Source organism: Dendrobates tinctorius, unplaced genomic scaffold (assembly GCF_039654945.1).
Source record: "Dendrobates tinctorius isolate UK_male_01 unplaced genomic scaffold, ASM3965494v1 ptg000028l, whole genome shotgun sequence".
NCBI classification, from domain to species: domain Eukaryota; kingdom Metazoa; phylum Chordata; class Amphibia; order Anura; family Dendrobatidae; genus Dendrobates; species Dendrobates tinctorius.
In genome coordinates, this window is record NW_027361696.1 from 27,924,087 (window position 1) to 27,940,008 (window position 15,922).

The 15,922-nt window shown below is 40.8% G+C and overlaps 1 protein-coding gene across 1 annotated transcript; it reads right to left on the minus strand.

Annotated features, from left to right (window-relative positions):
• Positions 1-272: 272 nt before the first annotated feature.
• Positions 273-9,784, minus strand: LOC141085249 (uncharacterized). The gene is made up of 2 exons (XM_073570521.1): positions 8,887-9,784; positions 273-3,651 (listed from the first exon to the last, which is right to left on the minus strand). Exon 2 carries the CDS (start codon positions 3,643-3,645, stop codon positions 982-984), a length of 2,664 nt encoding a protein of 887 aa, XP_073426622.1. The 5' UTR covers positions 3,646-3,651; positions 8,887-9,784; the 3' UTR covers positions 273-981.
• Between the last annotated feature and the right edge of the window lie 6,138 nt (positions 9,785-15,922).

The window sequence follows — 15,922 nt, forward strand, 5'->3', positions numbered from 1 at the left end:
ACATCAGACACATCACACAAGCACAGAACACACATCAGACACATCATACGTGCACAGCCCACATATCAGACACATCACACAAGCACAGAGCACACATCAGACACATCACACAAGCACAGAACACACATCAGACACATCACACAAGCACAGAGCATACATCAGACACATCACACAAGCACAGAACACACATCAGACACTGTAGAAAAATATATATATATATATCTTCTTGCACGGTTGAGAATCAAAAAGTAAAAGCAATGTTGAGTTGAGGATAAAATAAATCTTGTTTTTAATTGTTCATTCAAAAAGTGATTACAAAAATGAAGAAAAGTAAGTTCATGACATGCAATAATTATTTGAAGAGAAAACGAGCAGTTCTTACATATAGTCTTGAGCAGCTGTCCGGGTGTTCGAGAGTCTCAAGGGATATGAGATCTCCTGAACAAGAGTTAGACCGGCTTTATATACTATTCTGCCCTATAAACTATAACCACATATGGTGGCTTGCCACTATGTTCAGAAGTTCTTCCATATTAAGTGAACCGTAGTTATTTTAACAATATGCATACAGTTATTTATGCATTACCTTAGTCTGAGATATTTAAGCCTAAAGTCTGAGATCTTTAGAACCATTCATTATCTCTAAATAGTCACATTTTGACAGCTTTGACTATCTTGACCTATACATTTGACAAGAGAGACAGCTGTGTGAGCCAAGGAACTCAGAATAACTCAGTCACACTCTAACGTAAGCAAAGCCTGTTAGCTAGATTCTGTATGAGAGAATTAATCCATATATTTTTTATTATAGAAATACTGATATTTTACAGTCCCCCCTGATTATGATTTGAGACATATCATAATCAATCCTAACTCATTCTCTCACCATTCGTATCACATTCATTCTTTATTCTGAAAACCTTGTATCACCATCTGCCCTGAATGTCATCTGAATTTTCAAACCTATTGTAAAAACAAAAATTAGATCAGAGAGTTATATTTTTTTCGTTTTAACATCTCTCTTAAAATATCATCTTCCTTTTTCATTTCTACCTTTATATTCTTATAAATTCTCCTAATTTTACACATAATAATTATTTGATATATTATACACAGCAAAACTATGATAAATAAAATAACGATCGGATTAGACAATACATTTCCTGCTGCCATTTTCGCTGAAGACTGTGACCAACTAGTTACAGATTTTCCTAAATTTCTCCACCAAGATGAGCCTGACATACTCGTCCATTCATGTTCAATATCATTTAGATTACCTTGTTCATGTCTAAATACAATTTCAGCTTCTTTTAATTGTTTTGTCAGCAGATTTAATAAACCCTTGTCTTTCTTTATTTCATTTGTCCACAAATCCCAAGGGAATTTATTGACTTGTGACAAATTGAACTGGATCGGAAGGATTTTCAGACGTCTTGAGCCTATTGACGTAATATTAATACTTCCTTCCTTCTTTGTGAGAGTTTTAACATTTCCCTCAATACAATATAAACCCATTGTCAGATTTTCGACATGTACACAAGATGAGAAGAATGCAGAAACTGCTTCTCTTCCTGACATGACTTGGAAACAAGTTTTGTTAGCGCTTACTGGTGTCACCAAGTTATGTATCGTGTGGACATTCTCAACTCTGGCATGACAAGAAGTATGATTATGGAAACATGAATGATAAATGACTTTATCCTGTCCAGGTAGACACATTACCTTGGAAACAAAATTTAAGCATGACGAAATGTCTAATTGTTCAGTGTTGATACCATCAAATGCAAAATCTGTGTACTGTAATTGATAATATAACAATTGTGTAGGGCTGACAGGAATTCCCAGAACACCTATAGGAACCAGGGTTTCTTCTCTTCCTGACACTGGAATCAATGATGTTCCTGCACAAATGTTCTGTTCACATCCTAACCACTTATTTACCCACAAATCTGTATGGTTTAACGCAAAGTTATATTCTATGGGCAAATTTCTTATTAGCCCTAAAGGGGTAATTCCACTTTGTAAGGCTTGTGCAATCATTTTCAGATTGGTGGAATATTCAATCTGAATTTCTAGACATGTTTTGGCCACTTGAGATTCCTGTTCACTTTCCATTAAAGCTAAAGTAGCATCTTGAAGATGTGATACAGAAGATCCCAATACAGTAGCAGTGTTCAAAACCATCTTTTCAAGGACTTGATTCAAACTTTTCTGAATCTTTACCCCTTTTCCTCCAATATACCCAATATTTTCCAGATCTGATTTAAGTGTATGAATGTCCATAGTGTTAATTAAACTTCCTACTGTTCCTAATCCCCCCAAAATACCTTCAAACACTCCCCTCTTACTCCTAACCTGTGTTGAAGTTCTTTTCCCAAACCATTGTTCTATTCCCATCTCCATGTTAGTGAGATGTGGTTGACACTGGGGATATCTAGAAGAGATTTTCCAGTTAGACATGTTAAAGGTCCATACCATGGTCAGAAACACTCCATCACGTAACAGAGGTTTAGTTTGGAACTGATTGATCTGAAAAGGAGTAGATGGTTGAAATCTTGTCTGTGTGCATACATTATCTACTGCTGACCATATATTTACCTTTACATCTCTACATTGTTTGTAGTTATATTTCGTTAAAATGCAACATTGGTAAAGTCCAGAATCCTTAGGAGATGGATTATCTACAGAAAAAATAAAATCCTTATTTAACCATCTCACGTTACCGGATTGACCTCTGTGTATAACATTTGTTGGACCATTTGAAAAACTTCCCAAAAATGATTTATCTTTGGTCCATATTAACAAAGATTCTGAAGGTAGCTCTAACCTCGTGCTGCATTTTAGTAATAAAGGAGACATATTTTCTTGACTATATACTGCTTGTGGTGTAACCCTTACTTCTGGAGCTATAGTATTTGAAACTGTAAAAACTACAGATACCTGTACTTGTACTGGTTCTCTGGTTATCTGAAAATTCCATGTTTTTACCCAATCCTCGTCTCCTTCTGTAATAGAAAGAAATGCAGGATCTAAAACTTTCCCAAATAGTTGTGTCCTTAACCAAGCATCTGTTTTGGATGTTTCAACTTTCCCTTTTGCGATCATATCATTTGTAATGTCGCCTGACCACACAGCTTTCTCTTCACCTCTTATCTCTATATTCCAGAATAACACATCTGTAGGACTACATTCCCATGTGCCTGTCTTATTATTGTGTATATAATCTCCTTGTAACTGTGTGAACTTCGTCTTAGGTCCTGTGGCTGCGTGTAATATTATGTCAGTGTCATGTATGAAGTGTAGCTCAATACAGCATTTTGCACCAAAACCCATGCAAATGTTTCCAGTAATATCTACTGAATCGTCCGGTATGTCCTCATCTATTAAGCTTTGTAGATTCGTTCCTCTTGGTTTCCTTGGATGTAAAGTTCCTTTGAAAAGTTCCTTCACTTCACTAGTATTTGTTCCATGGTGTGAAATATCTTCAGCGTAGATCACAGTTGAAACAGTACAAAACAGCAGAAATGTGATTCCCATCAGATAGTAGCTTTTCCTGGGAAATTTCTTTTTCTCCTGAAGGATTGGTGTTGAATCCCTTCCATCAAGGACGTGGAGTTTCGTATTCCAGTTCTTATTGGAATCCATTTCTTCCTAAAAGAAATGCAGTATCATTATTTTGCAATATACAGTTTGCATTGATCAACATGTACCCACAATTTTTGTTGTCTGCGGGTATTTTTAACCACCTTAGATGCTCGTTGCACAAGTATCATCACTTGTCCCATGGTTTCGATAATTTCAAAGGGACCTTCCCAATTACTTTCCCAAGGTCCATTCTTCCTGAAAGTTTTAATCATCACTAGAGCCCCTTTCTTGAATTTGGATACATATGGTGGCTCCATTCTCTGCATTCTTGATGCAGCATGTGGAAGAATCGTTTTCAAATTTTCCTGTAACAATTGCAACCATTTGGACCTTGCAACAGCATCTTTTTGTGGTGTAGACAAAAATGGTTCATGAGGAAAAATCAATGGCATTTTTCTTCCTGTCATCAGTTCAAAAGGAGTAAACTGAGTTGTGGCAGAGGTTGTTCCTCTTACACTCAACAGTACAAAAGGTACTGCATCAACCCAAGTATTGCCTTTGTCCAATAACATCTTGGCAATTCTGGATTTTATTGTTCTATTCATCCTTTCCACAATACCAGCAGACTGTGGATGGTAGGGTACATGAAACTGTTGTCGTACCCCTAGAATAGCACAAACGGCTTGCATGATTTTTCCTGTAAAGTGACTTCCTCGATCAGAGGTGATCATTCTTGGGATCCCCCAAGTACAAAAGACATGATTAACTAATGCTCTAGCTGTAGACAAAGCATCATCTTTCCTGACAGGTAAAATTTCAACCCACTTAGAAAAAACATCTACCACAACCAATGCATACCTGAGACCATTTTTACCTGATGGTAACGGTCCAATGTAGTCGATTTGCAACGTAGACCATGGACCATCTGCAGGTGCGATTCGGAGTAGTGGCGGTTTCTGTCCTTTTGGTCTTGGATTAATTTGGGCACAAATGAGACATGATTGAACAACACTTTGCACTGTCTCTTCCATCTTTTCCCAGTAAAATTTCTCTCTGAGAATGCCTAACAATTTTTGTTGGCCCAAATGACCCAAACTTTCATGATTGTATTTTGTGAACTCAACCTGTAGATGTCTTGGGACAACAGGACGCAACTCCCCGTTTAAGTCATGACACAAAACCCCGTTTTCACAAACAAAGGGAGGTTTTGGATCAACCCGGGAAGCAACAAGAGATGAGTCTTTTTCTTGTTCTTCCGCAAAAGAAGGGATATGCGTGTCTGTTCTTTGAACTGCTGAAACCTCGAGAGGTTCAGGTTCAAACACCTCTTCTCCTGTCAGGGCTGCCTCTTTGGCTAGCATATCTGCGGTTGCATTTCCAACAGATAATTCATCATCAGATTTTTTATGGGCCGGAACCTTGACAATAGCAAAACCATTAGGGTTTTTTGATGCTATCCTGAAAATTGTCTTCAGTGTGTCACTGTGTACAAGAGTCTTATTAGATGAATCTACATAGCCTCTTTTTTCCCAAACTGACAAGTAATCTGTCAGTGATCTTACAACATAAGAGCTATCACTGTAGATCACAATGGGACACTGATCATCTGCTTCATTCAGCTGTAGTACCATTTTTACTGCTTCTAGCTCTGCTCTTTGAGCTGAAAAATGACTCGGTAATTTGTGCTTCACAACCTGTCCTCTTTTGGGATAAAAAATGGCATATCCTGAATAATAGTGCCCATCTGAATAGAATCTGGAACCATCTACAAAAATTGGTTCGTCTGTTACCTCTGCTTTCCGTCTGAAAAGTGATGGACTTGGATCCTGAAAAGACTGTAAACAATCATGAGTTTGTCCTTCATATTGCATCAGCTGAGGAAGAACATATTTGGCCTTGTAATCTACCTCAATTTGTTTGGGAGACAATGACAATAACCAATGAGCAAATCTCTGATGTGACACACCTGGGATATTATTCTCAAAGAGAAGTTTTAGTGTAGAGTGAGGAGTTTGCAAAATGATTTTGTTGAACCCGACAATATGTTCGGTTGCTTTGACTGCAAAGTACACACCTACCAAGTGTCTTGCACAGGTCTCAAAACCTTTTTCAACAGGTGAGAGAAGTTTTGAAAAATAGCCCAAAATTCTCCACTCTTCTCCCTGTAATTGCAGTAATACAGCAGAAACAGATGTTCCTGATGTATGCACTTGCAAAGCAAATGGAGCCGAAGGATCTACTGTGGACAAAGCAGGTGCATTTTGTAAATTCATTTTCAATTGTTCAAATGAGGTTTGCTGTTCATCACCCCAAGGACCAAAGTAATCACTGTTTTCACCTTTCAAAAGATCATATAAAGATCTGGCCTTATCTGCAAAATTCTCAATGAAATCCCTTGAATAATTCATAAGACCTAAAAAATGTCTCAATGCCTTGTGTGATGTCGGAATTGGTAGGGAAGCAATTGCCTCAATTCTTTCCTGCAGTGGCTGCCTTTTTCCTGGACTCAACAGCACTCCTAAAAATCTGACCTCAGTCTGCATTAATTTGACCTTTTTGGTGTTCAATTTCAACCCTGCATCATGCAGCAACTCAAACAATTCTGTCAGAAGAGAAACATGTGTCTCTTTATCCTCTGTAGACAATAAAATATCATCCACATATTGCAGAATGCAATCAGGCCTCGAAAATCTGGATAATACCTTTGCCAATGCCTGATGAAAAACACTAGGTGACAAATGTGCTCCTTGAGGTAACCTGCAAAACAGATATTGCTCGTCCAAGAAAGTAAATGCAAACTTATACTGACAACTCTTTTCAAGAGGTATACTGAAAAAACCATTGCTAATGTCCAGTACAGAGAAGTATTTGGCCTTTGCATTTAACCTTGCCATCATGTCATGAGTATCTGCCACAATTGGTGCGACATTGGGTGTATGCTTATTGAACATCCGTAAATCCAATATCATTCGATAAGAACCATCAGATTTCAAAACACACCACAAAGGATTGTTACTTACAGAATTAGCCTTTCGGATAACACCTTGATCTAACAATTCCTGTATGATCTTTGACATAGAGTCAATTGATTCTGGAGGCAATTTATACTGACGCTGTGGCGGGGGATCACGCCCCTCCACATTCACGATAACGTCCTTCATTGTTCCAACCTGATTCCTGAACTGAGCCCAAAGAGAAGGAAAAAGCTGTACAATTTCTGTCAATACCTCGTCATCATTAGTGTCAGGCCACAAATGGTCTGATGACACCACATCATTCAAGCAAATACTTCCAACATGGCTATAATCATTAGGATCAATGACTACCGGTTTACAACCATTGGAATCTTTCCAGATCACTTGATTTCCTAGGTCAACTACCCATCCGAATTTCTGCATAAAATCTGTGCCAAGTATATTTTCAGAATCACGACAATACCAGATGTCAATTTCTGTTTTGAAAGAACTAGGTATTTCCAAAATCACATTGGGAACTAAGGTCGCTTTAGTTCCACCTTTTCCACTGAAACCGACAATTGTACAAACTGGTGAATCTGGGTTTAGCTTCAAATCAAGGTTTGTAACACTTAACTGAGCTCCTGTGTCAATGAGGAATACAGCATTCTGTCCTGCTAAACTTACTTTGATAAATGGTCTTCCACAGTCATCCAATGTAACCCGAGTCACAAATTCCAATGGATGTGGTACAGGAATAGTCTGTGATTGTCAGAAAGATGAAGGAGATGGGAGAAGACCAGTGTCCTTTTTAAAAGACCTTGGAATTCTATCCCTTGACTCTGTTTCCTTCACTGTCATTTCTCTGATCTGTCTGATTAATGGTGCATATGGTGACTGTGTTTGTCTGTTGGCAGTATGAGCAGGTGCAGATGATTGTAATGCAGGTGCGGAAGGTGTGTTGTGTGATTTTGGCATGAGTCCGTTTTCCCTTCCAAGCTTACCTGTTCCTTGTGTACCCATCTCTGATTCTGCTCTCAAAAATTTCCTGCACTGCCACTTCAAGTGTCCAGGTATACCACAAAAATAACAATGGATATTGTTCCTTTGTGTAGTATTTTTACCTCTATGCTCAATGTAATCCCTGCTCTTGGAGAATACTGTGGCTCTAGGTTTCAGTTGACTGTCTTCCTTCTCATGAACTACCGCTATTTTAGCCTTGACCTGATTTTGTTTCATGGATCTCCTTATTCTGTCAATAAAAACTGTTGCTTCTTGCAATGATGGCTGAGTGTTAGCCAATTGCACTGAGGCAGGATCTAAGTACTTGAACTTCTTTACAAAAAATTTGATCATGGATGCTGGCTCTTCGTGAGGCCTGAGATCCATTACCATCCTATAGGCCTGTTCAAACTTTACCAAAAAAGAGAATGGGTCTTCAGAAATATTTGTTTGTAAACTCCCTAAAATATCAACTGTAGGCATGTCTTCTCCGGTTGTAAACAATACTAATTGTCTAAGTCTGTCTTCTTTTGTACTATGTGCCATTTCATTCTCATCATTTAATCTGGGTGTGGTCTGTAATCTTTTTCCCATATGTGAAGGTAACCAAACTTTGAATATTTTATTCTTTTGCTCATCATTCAGATTGTATTTGTCTGTGTTTGATTCAAAAGTGTCCGCATTATAAAAGGCATCCATCTTATCATTGTAATTTGGAATGTCTTTTACAATTTTCATTAGCTGATCGTGTATTTTCAGATTAATGCGTGCTGCTCTGTCATGTAATTTTTTCCGTTGTAATTCTACTGCCTCTAATTCCTCTACTGAAGCATCTGGATTTTGCATATTTGGTACAAATGAAGAGGCAACATCGTCCTCCTGTTTACCTGTTGATCTTGTGTTAACAGAAACCCTCTTTATATCTTGTCGTAATTTAGACAATAACACTGTCCTGGTATCTATTTGATCTTCCAATTGTTCTATATGTTCTGACAAAATCAAACAATTTGGACAATCAAAGTAATCCCCGTCAGACTCTTGTGTATCACCTGGTGTGTCAGTGTGATTAATGTCTTGTGTGACAATGCATGTTTTATAGGTGTTAGGTTCAGTTTTCTCAAAGACTAAGCTATTATACACATGGACTAGCTGCATAACATTCTGAAATTTCCTTTGTAATTTTCTAACTGAAAAAAACCTTTTGTCAATTTTAACATTTTCTGCCTCACATTGATTATACAAACTAGACCATAATTGGGCATCCGTATGATTATGAACAAACTTGAAATCTATGTTACTTTTCTTAGCATAATCATGTATAAAATCCATTATATTTTTTTCTCACCTATTGAGAGTCTTTCCCGTCAATGGATGGTCCTCTGTGTCCTTATGCAATCCTCAGATCTCCGTCTGGATGAGACGCATGCAGCTCTTTACGATCCTCACCCGTCGTCTTCAGGTTCAGTGTGATTTTTGTGCCGTGAAATAGTAGAATTCCTGAGGAAGCTTGTACAACAGGTGGTTTTTAGCAGAGTTCGTGCTCCCCCCTTGTACAATCGAGGAAGGAATGCCAGCCAAAATTAGCACAAAAGATCAGTCTGGCTACGGCTCGCCAAAATGTAGAAAAATATATATATATATATCTTCTTGCACGGTTGAGAATCAAAAAGTAAAAGCAATGTTGAGTTGAGGATAAAATAAATCTTGTTTTTAATTGTTCATTCAAAAAGTGATTACAAAAATGAAGAAAAGTAAGTTCATGACATGCAATAATTATTTGAAGAGAAAACGAGCAGTTCTTACATATAGTCTTGAGCAGCTGTCCGGGTGTTCGAGAGTCTCAAGGGATATGAGATCTCCTGAACAAGAGTTAGACCGGCTTTATATACTATTCTGCCCTATAAACTATAACCACATATGGTGGCTTGCCACTATGTTCAGAAGTTCTTCCATATTAAGTGAACCGTAGTTATTTTAACAATATGCATACAGTTATTTATGCATTACCTTAGTCTGAGATATTTAAGCCTAAAGTCTGAGATCTTTAGAACCATTCATTATCTCTAAATAGTCACATTTTGACAGCTTTGACTATCTTGACCTATACATTTGACAAGAGAGACAGCTGTGTGAGCCAAGGAACTCAGAATAACTCAGTCACACTCTAACGTAAGCAAAGCCTGTTAGCTAGATTCTGTATGAGAGAATTAATCCATATATTTTTTATTATAGAAATACTGATATTTTACAGACACATCACACAAGCACAGAGCATACATCAGACACATTACACAAGAACAGAGCACACATCAGACACATCACACAAGCACAGAGCACACATCAGACACATCATCAAGCACAAATCACACATCAGACACATTACACAAACACAGAGCATACATCAGACACATCACACAAGCACAGAACACACATCAGACACATCACACAAGCACAGAGCACACATCAGACACATCACACAAACACAGAGCATACATCAGACACATCACACAAGCACAGAACACACATCAGACACATCACACAAGCACAGAACACACATCAGACACATCACACAAGTGCAGAGCACACATCAGACACATCACACAAGGACAGAGCACACATCAGACACATCACACAAGAACAGAGCACACATCAGACACATCACCCAAGCACCTAGCACACATCAGACACATTACCCTAGCACAGAGCACACATCAGACACATCACACAAGCACAGAGCACACATCAGACACATTACACAAACACAGAGCATACATCAGACACATCACACAAGCACAGAACACACATCAGACACATCACACAAGCACAGAGCACACATCAGACACATCACACAAACACAGAGCATACATCAGACACATCACACAAGCACAGAACACACATCAGACACATCACACAAGCACAGAACACACATCAGACACATCACACAAGTCCAGAGCACACATCAGACACATCACACAAGAACAGAGCACACATCAGACACATCACACAAGCACCTAGCACACATCAGACACATTACCCTAGCACAGAGCACACATCAGACACATCACACAAGCACAGAGCACACATCAGACACATCACACAAGCACCTAGCACACATCAGACACATTACCCTAGCACAGAACACACATCAGACACATCACACAAGCACAGAACACACATCAGACACATCACACAAGTCCAGAGCACACATCAGACACATCACACAAGAACAGAGCACACATCAGACACATCACACAAGCACCTAGCACACATCAGACACATTACCCTAGCACAGAGCACACATCAGACACATCACACAAACACAAAGCACACATCAGACACATCACACAAGAACAGAGCACACATCAGACACATCACACAAGTACATAGCACACATCAGACACATCACACAAGAACAGAGCACACATCAGACACATCACACAAGCACAGAGCACACATCAGACACATCACCAAGCACAAAGCACACATCAGACACTTCACACAAGCATAGAGCACACATCAGACACATCACACAAGTACAAAGCACACATCAGACAGATTACACAAGCACAGAGCACACATCAGACACATCACACAAACACAGAGCACACATCAGACACATCACACAAGCGCAAAGCACACATCAGACACTTCACACAAGCATAGAGCACACATCAGACACATCACACAAGTACAAAGCACACATCAGACACATTACACAAGCACAGAGCACACATCAGACACATCACACAAGTACAAAGCACACATCAGACACATCACACAAGCGCATAGCACACATCAGACACATCACCCAAGCACATAGCACACATCAGACACATTACCCTAGCATAGAGCACACATCAGACACATCACACAAGTCCAGAGCACACATCAGACACATCACACAAGCACAGAGCACACATCAGACACATCACCAAGCACAAAGCACACATCAGACACATCACACAAGCACAGAGCACACATCAGACACATCACCAAGCACAAAGCACACATCAGACACATCACCAAGCACAGAGCACACATCAGACACATCACACAAGAACAGAGCACACATCAGACACATCACACAAGCACAGAGCACACATCAGACACATCACCAAGCACAAAGCACACATCAGACACATCACACAAGCATAGAGCACACATCAGACACATCACACAAGTACAAAGCACACATCAGACACATTGCACAAGCACAGAGCACACATCAGACACATCACACAAACACAGAGCACACATCAGACACATCACACAAGCACAGAACACACATCAGACACATCACACAAGTGCAGAGCACACATCAGACACATCACACAAGCACATAGCACACATCAGACACATTACACAAGCACAGAGTGCACATCAGACACATCACACAAGGACAGAGTACACATCAGACACATTACCCAAGCACAGAGCACACATCAGACACATCACACAAGCACAGAGCACATATCAGACACATCACACAAGCACAGTGAACACATCAGATATATCACACAAGCACAGAACACACATCAGACACATTACACAAGCACAGAGCGCACATCAGACACATCACACAAGGACAGAACACACATCAGACACATCACACAAGCACAGAACACACATCAGACACATCACACAAGTGCAGAGCACACATCAGACACATAACACAAGGACATAGTACACATCAGACACATCACACAAGCACATAGCACACACCAGACACAACACACAAGCACATAGCACACATCAGATACATTACCCTAGCACAGAGCACACATCAGACCCATCACACAAACACAGAGCACACATCAGACACATCACACAAACACAGAGCACACATCAGACACATCACCAAGCACAAAGCACACATCAGACACATCACACAAGTACAAAGCACACATCACACACATTACACAAGCACAGAGCACACATCAGACACATCACACAAGCACAGAGCACACATCAGACACATCACACAAACACAAAGCACACATCAGTCACATCACACAAGTACATAGCACACATCAGACACATCACACAAACACAAAGCACACATCAGTCACATCACACAAGTCCAGAGCACACATCAGACATATCACACAAGCACAGAGCACACATCAGACACATCACCAAGCACAAAGCACACATCAGACACATCACACAAGCATAGAGCACACATCAGACACATCACACAAGTACAAAGCACACATCAGACACATTACACAAGCACAGAGCACACATCAGACACATCACACAAACACAGAGCACACATCAGACACATCACACAAGCACAGAGCACACATCAGACACATCACACAAACACAAAGCACACATCAGACACATCACCCAAGCACATAGCACACATCAGACACATTACCCTAGCATAGAGCACACATCAGACACATCACACAAGTCCAGAGCACACATCAGACACATCACACAAGAACAGAGCACACATCAGACATATCACACAAGCTCAGAGCACACATCAGACACATCACCAAGCACAAAGCACACATCAGACACATCACACAAGCATACAGCACACATCAGACACATCACACAAGTACAAAGCACACATCAGACACATTACACAAGCACAGAGCACACATCAGACACATCACACAAACACAGAGCACACATCAGACACATCACACAAGCACAGAACACACATCAGACACATCACACAAGCACAGAGCACACATCAGACACATCAAACAAGTCCAGAGCATACATCAGACACATCACACAAGTACAAAGCACACATCAGACACATTACACAAACACAGAGCACACATCAGACACATCACACAAGCACAGAACACACATCAGACACATCACACAAGAACAGAGCACACATCAGACACATCACAAGAGTCCAGAGCACACATCAGACACATCACACAAGAACAGAGCACACATCACACAAGAACAGAGCACACATCAGACACATCACAAGAGTCCAGAGCACACATCAGACACATCACACAAGTGCAGAGCACACATCACAAAAGAACAGAGCACACATCAGACACATCACAAAAGTCCAGAGCACACATCAGACACATCACACAAACACAGAACACACATCAGACACATCACACAAGAACAGAGCACACATCAGACACATCACACAAGCACAGAGCACACATCAGACACATCACCAAGCACAAAGCATACATCAGACACATCACACAAGCATAGAGCACACATCAGACACATCACACAAGTACAAAGCACACATCAGACACATTACACAAGCACAGAGCACACATCAGACACATCACACAAGCACATAGCACACATCATACACATTACCCTAGCATAGAGCACACATCAGACACATCACACAAGTCCAGAGCACACATCAGACACATCACACAAGCACAGAGCACACATCAGACACATCATCAAGCACAAAGCACACATCAGACACATCACACAAGCACAGAGCACACATCAGACACATCACACAAGCACAGAGCACACATCAGACACATCACACAAGCACAGAGCACACATCAGACACATCACACAAGTACAAAGCACACATCAGACACATTACACAAGCACAGAGCACACATCAGACACATCACACAAACACAGAGCACACATCAGACACATCACACAAGCACAGAACACACATCAGACACATCACACAAGCGCATAGCACACATCAGACACATCACCCAAGCACATAGCACACATCAGACACATCACACAAGAACAGAGCACACATCAGACACATCACACAAGAACAGAGCACACATCAGACACATCACACAAGCACAGAGCACACATCAGACACATCACACAAGCATAGAGCACACATCAGACATATCACACAAGTACAAAGCACACATCAGACACATTACACAAGCACAGACCACACATCAGACACATCACACAAACACAGAGCGCACATCAGACACATCACACAAGCACAGAAAACACATCAGACACATCACACAAGCACAGAACACACATCAGACACATCACACAAGCACAGAACACACATCAGACACATCACACAAGCACAGAACACACATCAGACACATCACACAAGCACAGAACACACATCAGACACATCACACAAGTGCAGAGCACACATCAGACACATCACACAAGAACAGAGCACACATCAGACACATCACACAAGAACAGAGCACACATCAGACACATCACCCAAGCACAGAACATACATCAGAAACATCACACAAGCACAGAGCACACATCAGACACATCACACAAGCACAGAACACACATCAGACACATCACACAAGAACAGAGCACACATCAGACACATTACCCTAGCACAGAACACACATCAGACACATCACACAAGCACAGAGCACACATCAGACACATCACACAAGCACAGAACACACATCAGACACATCACACAAGCACAGAGCACACATCAGACACATCACACAAGTCCAGAGCACACATCAGACACATTACACAAGCACATAGCACACATCAGACACATCACACAAGCACAGAACACACATCAGACACATCACACAAGCACAGAACACACATCAGACACATCACACAAGTGCAGAGCACACATCACACACATCACACAAGGACAGAGCACACATCAGACACATTACACAAGCACATAGCACACATCAGACACATTACCCAAGCACAGAGCGCACATCAGACATATCACACAAGCACAGAGCACACATCAGACACATTACACAAGCACATAGCACACATCAGACACATCACACAAGCACAGAGCACACATCAGACACATCACACAAGCAGAGAGCACACACCAGACACATCACACAAGCACATAGCACACATCACACAAGCACAGACCACACATCAGGCACATAACACAAGCACAGTGCACACATCAGACACATCTCACAAGCACAGAGCACACATCAGACACATCACACAAGCGCAGAACGCACATCAGACACATCACACAAGCACAGTGCGCACATAAGACACATCACACAAGCACAGAGCGCACATCAGACACATCACACAAGCACAGAGAACACATCAGACACATCACACAAGCACAGAGCACACACCAGACACATCACACAAGCACAGAGCACACATCAGGCACATCACACAAGCATAGAACACATATGACACATCACACAAGCACAGAGCACACATCAGACACATCACACAAACACAAAGCACACATCAGACACATCACACAAACACAAAGCACACATCAGACACATCACACAAGAACAGAGCACACATCAGACACATCACACAAGTCCAGAGCACACATCAGACACATCACACAAGCACAGAGCACACATCAGACACATCACCAAGCACAAAGCACACATCAGACACATCACACAAGCATAGATCACACATCAGAC

Excerpts from the sequence above, each read along its gene's own strand:
- LOC141085249 (XM_073570521.1), bottom strand. The coding sequence starts at position 3,645 with ATGGATTCCAATAAGAACTGGAATACGAAACTCCACGTCCTTGATGGA.